We start from the raw sequence: 14,161 nt of genomic DNA, 5'->3' as shown, positions 1-14,161 counted from the left end.
AAATAAAAAATGTAATTCAAAGTAGATATAAGATCCTGTATAGAAAAAAGAAATAAAGAAGGGGTGAGGGAAATTACAGCTGTCTTCCTCCACAAAGGTTTTGGTCTGTTTCTTATGGGAAATGTCACAGCTCCTTGATACTGTGTTTAATGTTCCACAGCACTTTGAGGCAGCGGTTATAGTCTATGAGGGAAGAAAAATACTGTTAAGTGGGAAACTGGAAACCTTTCTTGCACTGAATGCTTTATTCTTCTGCTGTTGAAAATTATTTCAGTCTTTTATTACTGAACTGTTTGTTGTCTTTTACAAGAAAACAAACCTAAATACAGTACTTCTATGAACCGGTACGTGGTTACAGCCAGCTGTATGCCAAGGAACTAAAGAAGTCCCTCAGGCTGTATTGTATCTCCTCTTGTTTTCCTGTTGTCTGCTTAGCAGAAGTAAAGTTTGCTGGAGTCTGACTAAATGAACCAAAACTGTAAAAGCAAAATCTGGCAGTCTAAATTACCATCTTGTATTAGCCGAGACTTACATGCGTTGTTTGGCCTCTTGACTACCTTTGGCTGTTAACATATTTTTCAATTATTCTATCAGTTACAAGATCCTGTTACTATATGTAAATGACAAGTTAAATTGCTGTATGTTGATTTATTTTTTTTTAACAATCTATTATTTAAACCAGACTGTTCATAGCTGTCACTGATACAAATTTACTGAAAGTAAATCATCTTTTATATTTAACAGATGTGTCAGTATGTCAGTATGGTACTAATTTGTCTCACTAAGGCTGATTCTTTATAATGAAAAAATGTGTCAAAAATGGCACATTTTTACTTTGAAAGAAAACAGGGAGCATAGTAGGGAGGGGAAACCTTGTTAAAATGAACTTTTGTTACTACTAGATTTTCACTCAAAGCACAAAAATGACCTAGGTATGTGTTGTGTTTATTCACTAGGATTACACTGTAGTTGTAGGTCAAAGTGCCATATAATCTAAGATAAAAAAGGTTACTCTTAAGACACAAAAACAGGACTGAAAATACTAACAGAAGAGCTATGGATGCTTAGGCACCGCTAAGTCTGCTGGATAACTAAGTGGAGCATAGAGGTAAAACTCTGTACTCGGTGTTCTGTTGGGTCTTACCTGAAAATGCCTTTCACAGTAAATTCCTTTGATTTAATTTTCAAAGATTTTGCCTTTCTTATTCTTCACATGTTGAATTAAAATGCAGCACTGCTAATTAATGCATACCCTCTCTCTCCCTTGTGTATTCTCTGCCTCCTTTTCCCTGCTCTCTCCTCTTGAATCCAGAAATCTGTTCAGTGGACTGCGGCACCCACGGTGTGTGCATGGGTGGCACATGTCGCTGTGAGGAAGGCTGGACAGGCACAGCTTGCAACCAGAGAGCCTGCCATCCCCGCTGCGCAGAGCACGGCACCTGTAAAGATGGGAAGTGTGAATGTAGCCAGGGATGGAACGGAGAGCACTGTACCATTGGTAGGCTGTCTATGCTTTACCCTATCTTCACTGCAAAATTCAAACAGCCGGCCCTGCTGGCTACTACTTTGAAGCTTGTTTCTTCAAACAGAATATTTGCATGTGTCAGTCTGTGTAAAGGAGTTGATATTTTAAGAAAGAAAATGGTTATATAATGGCTCATCAGTTCTTCATACCTAGTTTGTCATAAAAAGGAGGTAGAAGGATTTCCTTCTCAGTCTTTTCCCTTTAACTGCCTTTTGCTGAGGGGGAAACTACCTTTACTTTAAACTGTAAATATATTATTTGATTTGTGCTTTTCTATTTTTATGTGATAGCTTTATGTCTTTTGGAAATGAAGCTTCCTATTGTTCTTTTTTTTTTTTGTATTTCTTTATGGAGAAGAAGCTCTAAAAAGTGACTTGCCTACACAAAAATGTCACTTCCACCTTGTAATAAATGTGATCTAGGTGCCCAAAATTATCTTGTCAACATAATGTTCCGCTTTGGAATTCTATCAGAGTTCTTACATGTAAATAATATAACAGCAGTTCAATACAGCTGATTGTAAAGAAGCTGTCCTTATTACAGCTTCTATATTTCTGTAATCAAGTTAGTTTTAGCACCTGAAATCCTTTGGAAATTGCTGTACCTTTATCAGTGGAGATTTTCTTAGTGATTTACAGTCCATATGTCCCATATTCAGCAGGATATCCCTCTCCACTGCACAGGCCTTGGCAGTGAACAAGCATGAGAAATTATGCATGTGAATAAAGGGACTAAGAAAAAGTGGAGGAGGACTTGCCAGAAGGTTTATCATTTTTATATTGATTTAGTGTAGTGCTAAGAAATTCCCTTCCACACTAATCCCCTTTTCTGCAAGATGCTGCAAGTCTGTAATAGAGGAGGAGAGTCCTATCCAAGCATTTTTTGTCTTGGCATAATCACACAGAGAGACTATTGCGTGACAAGAGGTAGGAAGCACAGACAAAGGAACTGACAATGATCTAACTGTAAGAGATTCCTAGCTTGTGCTTAGGTGTGTGGGGAGGGTACTGTTGCATAAAGCTCGGCAAAGGCTGTGACAGGAGTAACTCAGGAGTGGCTCTGCAGGTATTTATGGGACACCTCTCCCAAGTGTGAGAAGCATTATGGCTAAGCACTTAGAGGTGGATTGAACAGACAACAAAGGAGGTAGCCACAAGTCAAGAAAAGGCAAGAGTAATACCAAGTGATGGAGAAATCACAGATTATGCGAATAGTCAAAAAAAGAATTCAATAAGTAAAAAAAAACCCACAGTTTTATGTTTGGAGAGATGGAGGAGAGCCCATTAAAAGAGGTGATGTAGCCAAATCAATAGGACAGGACAGTAAGTCTAATAGCAGTAGAGCTGATGGATGTGAATATGGCCACAAGCTAAGAAGAGTGTAGAGAATTTTAACTTTCGTGGATGTTTTGGAAGCACTGTAATTCTGAATGTGTTAGCACAGCTAAGCCGTCATTGGAGCATGTGTATGTGGAAAACAGTAAAACCCAAGCTGTGCTCCCAGGTAGCTTATAGCCCTGACTGAGAGGCAGTGTGGTGATGCTGCACTTGGTGGTCACAAGAAACTGGTGTGAGCTTCAAGGGCAGGGAAAATGAGGGCCTGTTACAGCTGTATGAAGTGATACCCGCATCATTGCACCAGGAAGATGAGGCCACGTTTTATTTTGTAGAAGGGAGGCAGGTGTGAAGTAGTAAGATTGATTTGGGAATTATTTTTAACGGAAATCATGATCGATTTTGTTGTTGTTTACTAATGAGACTGCTCAGACATATGAGGGACAACCGAGGTGCATCAACAGAATCCCAGGGAGAGAAGTAGGGTTAAAATTTTTGAGGAGCTTCCAGAAACCACGCTGACAAGAGTAGAGAGGTGGGGAGTGAGCTGCTTTCTGAACAACAAAATAAAGTAAATATTTAGAAGGAGGATAAAGACTTTCCCTTCACTGCTTTAACTTGCCAACGAGCAATTACTCAGCAGATCGCTCTGCTGTTGGTCTCACTGACCTTGGCAGCGTTTCAGGGGTTGTAGTCACACACGGATGAACTGCTCTTGAACAATTTTTCCAACATATTAAGCACAAACAAGTTTCTCCTCAGCACTGGGCAAGCAGGTCTGTCTTCCCACCTGTTTATTCTTTAAATGGGTGTTTATTTTGTGGCTGCTGCTGCTGTAAAGATAGTTTGATTTGTTTATATTGCCCTTACAGCCTTCACGACAAGTAATGAGGTACAGGCTCTAGCCTGGTGCTATACTTATTTTTCTTGGGAGCCCAGTGTTATGGAGAAACCAGGTCATTTTATTGCTCATTTCCAAGAGTATTTCCACTTAGTGGGGTAAAAATTGCTGCCTCCTCAGCTTGGCAGGTAAAGTCATATTGCTTTTCTCTCACCTGCCCTAGAGTAGTTAAGTAGCTCTTTCTAAACAATAAATTTCAAAACACAAGGGACATCAGAATATTTCTCCATGCAAAACAGTTTTTATTGTCACCCCTTTTTGTAACCCAGGCATTTTACGCTACTTACAACTCTCAATTTGGTAGCAGAATTTGTGTTATGCATACAGAAGACTCCAACTCTGCCTTCATATATCTAAAAATATACAATTGCAGCTTTCTTACTTCCAAAAATCATTAACCATCAGCTGCAGTAGTGGGAAGTATTTTAGAAATTTATTTGTTGCAGCTATTAGCTGGAAGTCCCATGAAGTGCAGCAGCCTGAATTTACAACTTCTTTGGGAAAGACATATTCCAGAGAAGTTGTAAATTTTAAGGGCAATGCACTTTATTCACTTTCTGGGAATGGAATAGCCCACCAGATCTCTAGCTGGATGCACAGAAGGGGATAGATATGTATGCATTAATCACAGAGGTGCTAACTGGAATGTGTACTGATTCATCTAAATCCATAGCTTATTTGCCCAAAGACATTATGGTCTTTTCATGAAGCATGAACACTATTTAAAATGGTAAAAATATTTTGCACCTCAGCCAACAATTTATATGTATTTCTAAATGCTGACTATCTGTCCAGTCTCATTTTCATTTTGCCCACTGTCTGTATTGTTAGTTGACATGTGTTAAAGAGAAGGAAAGAAAAAACAAACCTATATTTTAAATTAAAGCAAGATAGCCCTTAGTTTTATTTCTCATTAATATCTTTTAAATCCTAGACTGCTGCCTGAGTTGGGATGATTTTTGTATGTGCTTCAAGCTATTCAAATGGGAATTTGGTCAAAGGACCAAAATTTAGTTGCTCTAAATTTCCACAGACCGTTTTTTGTTTTAATGTTAATGTTTCAGGACATTGAGAAGCAAAATCATAGGTGATTGCAAAGGTTTGCTTTTTTAGTTCAGAAAAAATTTAGACATCTGCTTGCCTAGGTTAAGCATCAGCATTTCCCTAAGGCTAAGGATCACAACACTGGAATTGAGAGCTGATATACGTCTATATTTTACATACTTTGATTTGTGAGAGTGAGCAGAACAGGCTAAATAAAGGAGGGGTTTTCTCTTTTTTGAAGCAGTGTGTATAGTAAGGTGAGCAAGATTGTTTTGACTAATGCAGTAAACCTGATGTGTGCTGCTGGTATCCACTGTTCCGTTATGCATCTCTGGCACAGGGTAGCTACCATACCTCGTGTCGGCCACACTTGCAAGTCATTGCCTTTGCTCTAAACACATAGTTCTAAACATTTTTATCAAAGATGTTCATCAAATAAGTACATAGTGTTGTGATTAAATGAATCTAAAAAGAATTAACAAAGCTCAGGATTATTGCCATTGTTTAGCATATTACTGGTTTGAACTAAATATTGGCAATGTATGTTTCAAATGCTGAATAATTTAAGGTATCTAACTTGCTTACTGTCATGTCGCTCCTGAAAATTGTAATTAGAGTCATAGAATGGTTTTGGTGGAAGGGACATTAAAGGTCATCTACTTCCACCCTCCTGCAGTAAGCGGGACATCTTCAAGTAGATCAAGTTGCTCAGAGCCACATCCAGCCTGGCCTTGAATGGTTTCAGGGATGGTGCATCCACCACCTCTCTGGGCAACCCGTGCCCACCACGCTCATTGTAAAAACTTTCTTCCTTATATCTACTTTAAATCTACCCTCTTTTAGTTTAAAACCATTACCCCTTGTCCTAGCAAAACAGGCTCTCCTAAAATGTTTTAAAGTAATGTTTTACCATTTCCTGTATCCCCATGAGAACAGGCTAAATCAAGGGTTTACTGCAAAGCTATGGAAAATCACCTGTTAATTGTTTATTTGATCTGGGACTGACATTCTTGGCTCTGAGGTGAGCATCCATATGTCATTTTGTGAAGCTCAGCCTGCATCCCAATGTGATACAAGACCACACATGCACAGCTGGTGCCCAGGTGATAGCCTGGATGAAAATTTGCTCTGTAATTAAGTTTTTATAACACAGTTGTGCTAAAATACATTTTTGTTTCCTTTCTGTCCTGGCTTGCAAGAAATTCAGTGACCCTCTCCTGTCTGAGTAGTTGTTTTGTGAGATTGGAACAGGTATTATATCAGAAAGTCTATTATTTTTTGTGATACGACTAGCATATACCGTAAGTATATTTAAGTAACTGTCATAGGAAGTCCATAAATATGAATACTTTTCCAGCTGCTTTTCCATTAAACTCTGCTAGCTGAATGAAATCAGTAAATAATTATGTTGGTGTGGAACCTGCTATATCCATGTGCTGTGTAACATCTCAGTTTTACAATGCAGCTTATTTTTTTCTATAGACCAAATTAGTTTTAGAGTAATCTAAATTGCAAATTGGCCAATTTGCATTAAAACTATGCCTTCTTGTTCAGATTTGTCAACACCTCTTTTTTTAAAAGTCCTTAACATTAAGCATGGGTGGGTAAGACCATCTGTTTATGGAGCTTGCCTGCAGCTCCATTACTTAACACATGAGACAGGTTACAGCTGTTTAATTGTTATCATGTTGAACGATTATCTTTCAGTCCAAAATTAATATTTATATATGCATTCACAGAAAGCATGTCATTAAACATAAGTGATCTAAATGTGCATTAATGTCATTAAGCATTCATATTAATCCCTCAGGAGGACTGAAGTTAGCATTGTGGTTCTTTTCATGCTGCTTTCTAATGCTTTACCTGGTACACAAAACTGGAATTCAGATCCAGTGGCAGTCCACTGTAGAAGAGTACAGCTTGTAATATGTTAATATTCTGGTGAGAACTGGCATCTAATTGGTTTATCTTCTAAGAATTTCCCCTAGAGGAAAAAAATAAATAAAAAAGGACAGCAAAGTATTTATTTTAACCTTTGCATGAAAAGACACTGACATGACATTCAAACCACACAAAAATACATTTTCTTCAGCAAGAATTTTCTAGTTTCAGCTATTTTAGCTAGAAAAACAGGAAAGTCATCTAGTTTACATATTCAGAATTATGAAAAAAATAAATAACATCTAAAGCATACTCCCCTAAGTGTGTTTCTGTTAGTACAAACTCTATCCTGTGACTGATTAAAATGGTTTTCTGACTAGGGACAAATATGCAGGCGTTTGTGTGCTGGTTTTCTGTGTGACCATAAGCAGGATAAGCTCAGAAGTACTGCTAATGTTGAGGAATGATAAGAAGTAATGTTTTCCACTAAGTTATATGGTCTGCACCTGCTCTTTTCAGCATGTGTTTAGCTTAGGGCTCCTTATATTACAGATTTCAAATATGACTACAGGGAAATGGCACTTAATCTCTTTAAAAGATCAGAGAGCAAGTCAAAACAAATGTGTTTCTCCTATTAATTAAAGGAAATGCTTATAAAAAACTTGATATATTTTAACGTATTTCTGAAGTTTGGGCTTGATAAAGTCAGCCATGGACCAGTTTGAGGGCGTGATAGATCTCCATGTTTGCAGGTGAGAGGGAGAGCAACATGGATAACTGGTATTAAGATGACCAACATCATTTTAATGTTGATGTTAAGTTGCCAAGGATGGTTTACTTTTCTCTGAAATTTAAATTGCTGGGAATATTCACATTTCATAGAGTTTTAACGTGTCAGGTGTTTAATTAATGTATTCATGACAAGAATTCTTTATAAATTTTAAGATTCTTCTGAGAATTCCAGAATTTTGATCAGAAGGAAATTTTTGTCTTCAAATTAGGATAATTACTGCTGTATGTGATTATCAAAATTCCTAAATTCATGTTATTCCCTAGTTTTGGGTTAATGGAAAAATTTCATCTTGAAAGTAAGCTTGTATCTGAATGAAGGTATGACCTTTGACATTCAGTTTATTCCCAGATAAAATCAACCAAAGTTTCAAAAGTAATTCTTTCAAATGTCAGTTAGTTCACCACAATATTGTGATGAAATTCTGATGTCAAAACACCTGACTACATTGGAGCTGGGGTTTCACCACAATATTCATGTCTGTACCCTCAATACAAATACTCCATGCAAAAGAGAAGATTACTTTCTTTTCACCCAGAGGATTGATAACCACAGTTCAAGAAGATTTCATAAAATATAGAACAAATGTGGTTTTGATCTTTTCTGTGCCTGAAGGGCATGCCATTAATTTGCCATGCCAAGCCTTGAATAGGCAAAATATTTGTACATTTGGCAACCGTAAAAATATTGAATTACCAGGTAAATTTAAGACAGTGCATGCGTATCTGAAGCTGTGAGAAAAGTGAATTCTTGCTCAGGCCTTAACACATTTCAAGACCAAGTATCTCAACTACAAGTTATCTGTTAGCATACTTTAAATTGCTAATTGCTTGATTTGCATTTAAATGAGGACCACATGTGAAGTTCAAGTTAGGCACATTTTCAGAAAAAGGATGCTCTGAGATGTGAAGAATTGAAAGCATGTTGCAAAGCTTACTTGAGCTGAAGTGGCCAGAAAATACTTGCTTTTGTTTGTTGTATAGCTGCATGCTGGTCAGACACATTCTGAAAGTACTTCCAGCCAGGAAGAAAGATGGAAATGAAATGCTTCCTCTCCCATTCCATCCCCTAATACATTTTCAAGCCAAATTTATCTCTCGTGCAGTACTTAATATAAGCGACAGGCTTTACCTGCATGTAAGGCAGGTCTTTGCAAGTTTGTCAGAGGTCTCAAATAGGTTAAATTTTTCCAGCCTGTACACCTGGGGCAGTTTTAAATTCTTGATGTCATATACCCTTTCTTCTAAATCAGTTTCCAGCTAAATAGATGTTAAATAGAAAACAACAGTGCTCATCAATTTATCAGTAGTTCCAAACTTCCTATGTCTACTATACCTTTGAAGGCAACTGAACCTTTTATTCTATGATACGCATGGCTTTCTAATAGTAATGAAGAGAAATCTTACTTTATAGTAAAATTGGCATGGACTCCAGAACAAAAAATTCTAAAGGGTAGTAGACTGATGTGCCTTTGTACATAAAAGCCCACAAATGGTTGCTGCAAAGAACGATTGCAGTTTTGGCAAAGGATAGATTGCAGGGAATTCAGGTTTCTCCTCAGAAACATATGCAGGAAATATTTCTGCTGCAGGTCTACATGGACACTGGAGAAAAGTGCAGAAGTGATAAAGTATGATTTCAAGGTGAGGATTGTGTTTTAGCCTGTGTAGGAGGAAAACAAAGAAAATTGCCTGAAACTATTATTCCATCCATATGTTCTCCTTTACAAGAAGGGCAAGATGGGAATTTAGGAGTAAAGAAGTATCAAAAGGGAAGAGTGTTTGTAATCCTCCTCTATTGGCAGCAGTGCTCTGAACATATGGTATGTCTAAGACAAGGTTCTCATAAACTCAGAGAAAGGATGACGACCATGAGCTGCTCACAGTGGAAGAACATGTGCTTTCAGTACTGTTCAGTGATGAAAAGAGAGAATTAAATTTGTAAATTATACCAAAGCTCGCTGCCCCCAAGCACTTTGGAGGACAGGACAAGAATTTAAAATCACTCTAACAAATGGCACAGACTATACAGAAAAATAAGGTGTGATTCAACAAATGGTTTCTGTGTTCAAGAATAATCGACTGCACAAATTCATGTTAGGAAGCAGCTCGCCCGGACTCAGAAAAGGCTGTAGTGGATGATGAATTTGACATGAGTGGAAGACATGCTTTGAAGACAGGTTAGAACAGTGGCTTTAAAATTTTATGAATTCTGGACTCCTCTAAGTTTTCTCGCAGAGGTATGGAGCTCCTCAGAAATTGCATATGGATGCATGGCTTTGTTTGGTCACTCTTTGAGAGTAATACCAGTTGCTTAAGGGAATCAATACACTATTTCCTAAGTCTGCTGTGGGTAGAATAGGAAATATTGGGATTAGGTATCAGAAGGGATACTTTGTTACATATTTTTTTACATTCAAAAGATATTTTGATTGTCAGGATCGTTAAACTGTGGCTGGGTGGAAATGCAAGGAATTTAAGGGTGGTGTGGTAGCCAGGTCAGAAGAAGTAAATCACCATGAACTGACTGTTGAATAGATTAGACAGGTCAGATCAGAGCTGTCAACTCTGAGTTTTGTGCCAGATTACCTAAAACAAGCACAAAACCCTGTTTACACAAGCTCCATTTCCCCCACTACTTGCAGTGAAACTCTCAAAAGTCTCTTTTTTGTGGGCAGGTGTCTGTGAGACCACTGATAAAGTGTGCCCCTCATCCCCTGCTACTTCTTGGCTGTGAAGGCAGTAAGAAGTAGTGTTCATAACTTTGTTAGCACAAACAGCAGAAGCATAGGTGGTTCAGCTAAGCTTCCCTGTTGCTCACCAGCAAAAAAAATGTAATGCCACAGAATGGAATCTCTTTTATTTCTCCCTTCCTTTTTTTCCAGTTTATGTGCATAGAACTCAAGAACTTCCAAATGCCAAAAAAAGCATGTTAAAAAAACTGAAGTTGCAAAATCAAGAACATAATGTTAGGAAGCCACAAGAGAACTCTTTTGGGTGTTACTATCATTATATCATACAACAGAAGATATATTAATTATAGCATATACATATCATTGTGATAAAAAAATATAGTGATAGCTTTAACTACTCTTCCCTTTGCACCTGATGGACCTGACTTAAGAATGTTTGTTGCATGGCTGTGAAGGCTTTTGCATGCAAAAACTCCATTTATGCCAGAGACTCATTCATGGTATGGTCTCCTGATTAAGAATGATTTTGAAGAACTGGATTCCACCTTTGCTTTTACCATGTATTTTCTGTTAGCTGTGCACAAAGGCAAAATTTAAGGGAGTGTTCTCTGACTGTTCTTCATTTTCTGGGGACCTGACGTGCTTGTGTGTGAATTGCCAAAATGCTGGTTTGTGTATGAAATGCCATATAATTCTAAGTATTCTGGAAAACCATATTGTGTTTTCAGCCAAGTAGATGGATTCTCACTTTGATATTTCTGTGCCTTAGTTACTCACTCGTAAAATGAGATAAGAATATACTTTTTGTTCACACCAGTAGTGTGAAGATACTAAATAATTTTGATTTAGAGAGAAGGATTATAGATTTATGCAAGGTGATGTGGAAGTGGAAACATGGCTGATAGAACATGTGTTGCTCAGATCTTCCTGTAAAAGATTTGCATCTGGGAGCATAAAGTTTGTATTAGCGGCAGAGATGTATATGCGCTTGTTGGCCAGTGACTGGGGATTGCTGTACTGCATTGTGGAAGGTGAGGAAAGTAAGCAAAGCAGAGCTTGCTTGGAGAGGAGCAGAACAGCGTTCTCCAGTGTTTCTTCATGCTGAAATTATTTCTTCGTCATCTTTTTTTTTTCCTTCACCTTCATCTCATTTCTCTCTTTCTAACCTCTCCTTTCTGTTTTCTTTTAGAGGGAGAGGCTGTAGCTCCTCTAGAGGAAGAGAGGCAGCTAATAGTATTACTGGAGAGAAGGCAAGGGTTCAGTTCACACTTCCAAGGTGTAGGAAGCAAAAAACCATAAAAGTAGTTTTTAATTTAGGCAGACCTCGATCAACATGGCTTTGGTCACATTCTTTTGTAGTTTTGCTTCATGTCTGGTGGGCTATTAGGTTAAATTCTGCTCTTGCAGCAAAGTAACTCATGACTCTTGGAGGCTGTTTAGCTGATGCTAAAATGGGACTGTAAACACTACAAAAAGTATGTGGCGTGTTATAGTCTAGTGTACAGGTTACAAAGGTTGTGGTGGGTGAAGATGTCTGGTGGAGGATAATAATGTAAATAATAGTATAAATCTGCTATACAGTATTTAGAAGCATGTCACCCTTATAATCCTTTATGACAAAATAATCAGAATAAAGCAGTGTTATATGTACCAATTAAGGAATATCAAATCAATGGGTATGTGACTCATGCTAACTTAAACAGGAGCTGATTGGGATAGATGGATTTGGTATGTACTTTTATTCTGTGGCTATTCCATCATACCTGGAGCATATGAATAATCTAAGGAGGACACTGACTTACATCTCTGAAAGGAAACTAATGGGAGACATTAAAGTCAGGGTTCTGACTAGTTATGAAATATGCTGTGTTAAATGTGAATTCACCTGAAGTTATCAGTTCTTTGTAAAATACATTTGTCTGCCACATGGTTATATAAATATCCACGCATATTGATTTATATTTTATGTTGTATTAATTTTGAATGCCATTTACATCTTCTTGGATTTTGACTATCCTAGAAGATGCACAAATTTTATATCTTCATTTTTGTTATTCTGCGTTTTGGAGCTATACAAAATCCCTCTACTCCTGGACATAATACCAAGATTTTAAATGTCACAGTCATCACCTGCAAGAAAACCCTTGTAGGTATATTGTCTGATCTCTTAATTTGATTTTTCAAGGAGTTAACATAGCACACATGTGCCAGATGCATAAATATCTTGCAAGGGAGCACCATGCTGAGATGCTCCATCCTACTGAAGTGCTCCAAATCTCACCCAGAATTCTCTATACAGAAGTAAAAAGGCTGGTATTATGTGCTTCTGCACAAAGCTGTGTTAATTCCTGTTTGCAGTGCCATGGATAAGGAAGACAGCATGGCTAGTTAAACTTCACTGCTTTAACTTCAAAGTTAAACTGTTTTTGGTCACTCGTTTTCTGGTTTTTGATTCTTCTAAAATGCTGCATGTTAACCAAAATAGTTTCTAACATTGTCCTTGCTGTCAGCTGACCATAAGTAAAAGGATACTGGAAGGTAGAGCTTGTTTTCTGAAAATTATAATTTTATGGTCTGGAAGTGACTTCTTATAAGACTACTGGGTACAAGAAATCTTCAAAAGCATTTTCTTAATCCTTGTTTTTTAAATACAGATTGGATTTCTGAAAGGAAATAGCATGTGGGGACCTCGGATTGCAGGGATTATTTTCAGTTGCCTTACCTAATTGCTTCCATTTTATGAAATAAAGCTTGTTTTTTCCTCCACACATACTACACAGTGTTCTAAGAGCAGCTGTGTAGGAGCAAGGGCAGTTATATTGGATGAGTAAGAGGAAGAATTTGATCCACCCTGAAATGCAGCTGTATCACTTTTCTTTTTGTTTGTGGTTAATGTGAAAAGCTTTTTAGTTTGTTGCTGCTGTTCTAAATGTTCTGTAATTGATGTTTTCATCTTCTTTCTCTGTCTCCCTTTAACCTTACCTCTATAGAAAAAATATTTTAAAAGGGGAAAAAAGAAACCCAAACCAACAACTGTGGACACCTGACACTTGAGTTTCTACCTCTTGGTCATAGCAGTTACTGTGGCTTTTGTGACTATGTATCTCATCACCTCCCTCCTTGAACTTGGGAAGAGTTTTTCCCATTCATCCAAACTGGAGGAGAGGCCATGGTTGGAAATGCCTTTTCTATTCACCCAAGACACAAAGCTGAGGAACAATAGCAAGTGACAGAGTACTTCCCAGGCAGGGGCCATCATCCACCAGGGATTTAGAAAAGTTCAGATTTTGAAAAGAAGAGAGCCCATGAGGGCTCTGTTGAACACCCTGTCCACAGCAAAACCCGATGGGAATCCAACATTGTTGACTCAGCTCAGTGTGTCCCCACTGCAATGGTCTGTAATACCCCTGCCATGTTATGTGCATGTGGCTGCATTTTGTAGCCTGCAATGGACCTGTATTACATAGTTTTGTTATATTAACCCCTTTAAAGCAACTGCAGTTGTTTCCTGATCATAAGAAAGTGTAACCAATCACTGCTGTGTTTTGTGTATTAAAAGTAGGGCCTGCTGCTTTAAATGTCTTGTGCTCTGTCTGTCATTCATCTATCTGCCTGCCTGCTCAAATGTTTTTTGTGAAATTTTAAGTGTCATAACTTGAAAAAAAAAGAAAGTCTTGCTATTCTTTTACACTATGATATTTATTTTTATATGTCTAAAGCCTATGTTTAATTTTAACCCATTTTTCCAAATGAAATGGATCACCACGCTACTAACCCCACTGTGCCCTCTTCCATCCCATATATTTATTCTAACTTATTTGCATACTTGGTGTGTGTGCTCGGAAGAATAACTGTGGCTGAACTGAAGCAGAAGAAAGCTTCCTTCTAATCCAGTCGGAATTAAGATAGTGTGCTAGTTATGCTGTCAGAGTCATCCATGACCTGAAATAAAAGATCTTCCAGTATGGTCAGTGTGTTAAAGCGCATAAGCTAA

The 14,161-nt window shown here is 37.7% G+C and overlaps 1 protein-coding gene across 8 annotated transcripts in view; it reads left to right on the top strand.

The window, feature by feature from the left end:
* Positions 1-14,161, top strand: part of TENM3 (teneurin transmembrane protein 3) — an 830,895-nt gene that overhangs the window by 751,553 nt on the left and 65,181 nt on the right. For all 8 annotated transcript variants that reach the window (XM_057420267.1, XM_057420268.1, XM_057420269.1 and 5 more), the window contains one exon: positions 1,313-1,498. In XM_057420267.1, the coding sequence (XP_057276250.1) occupies positions 1,313-1,498 (186 nt within the window). The remainder of the gene's footprint in view (positions 1-1,312; positions 1,499-14,161) is intronic.

Source organism: Pezoporus wallicus, unplaced genomic scaffold (genome assembly GCF_028554395.1).
Source record: "Pezoporus wallicus isolate ANWC-B61680 ecotype Strahan unplaced genomic scaffold, APGP_CSIRO_Pwel_v1 contig_5552, whole genome shotgun sequence".
Lineage (NCBI taxonomy): Eukaryota > Metazoa > Chordata > Aves > Psittaciformes > Psittacidae > Pezoporus > Pezoporus wallicus.
This window is presented reverse-complemented; position numbering and strand designations above follow the sequence as displayed.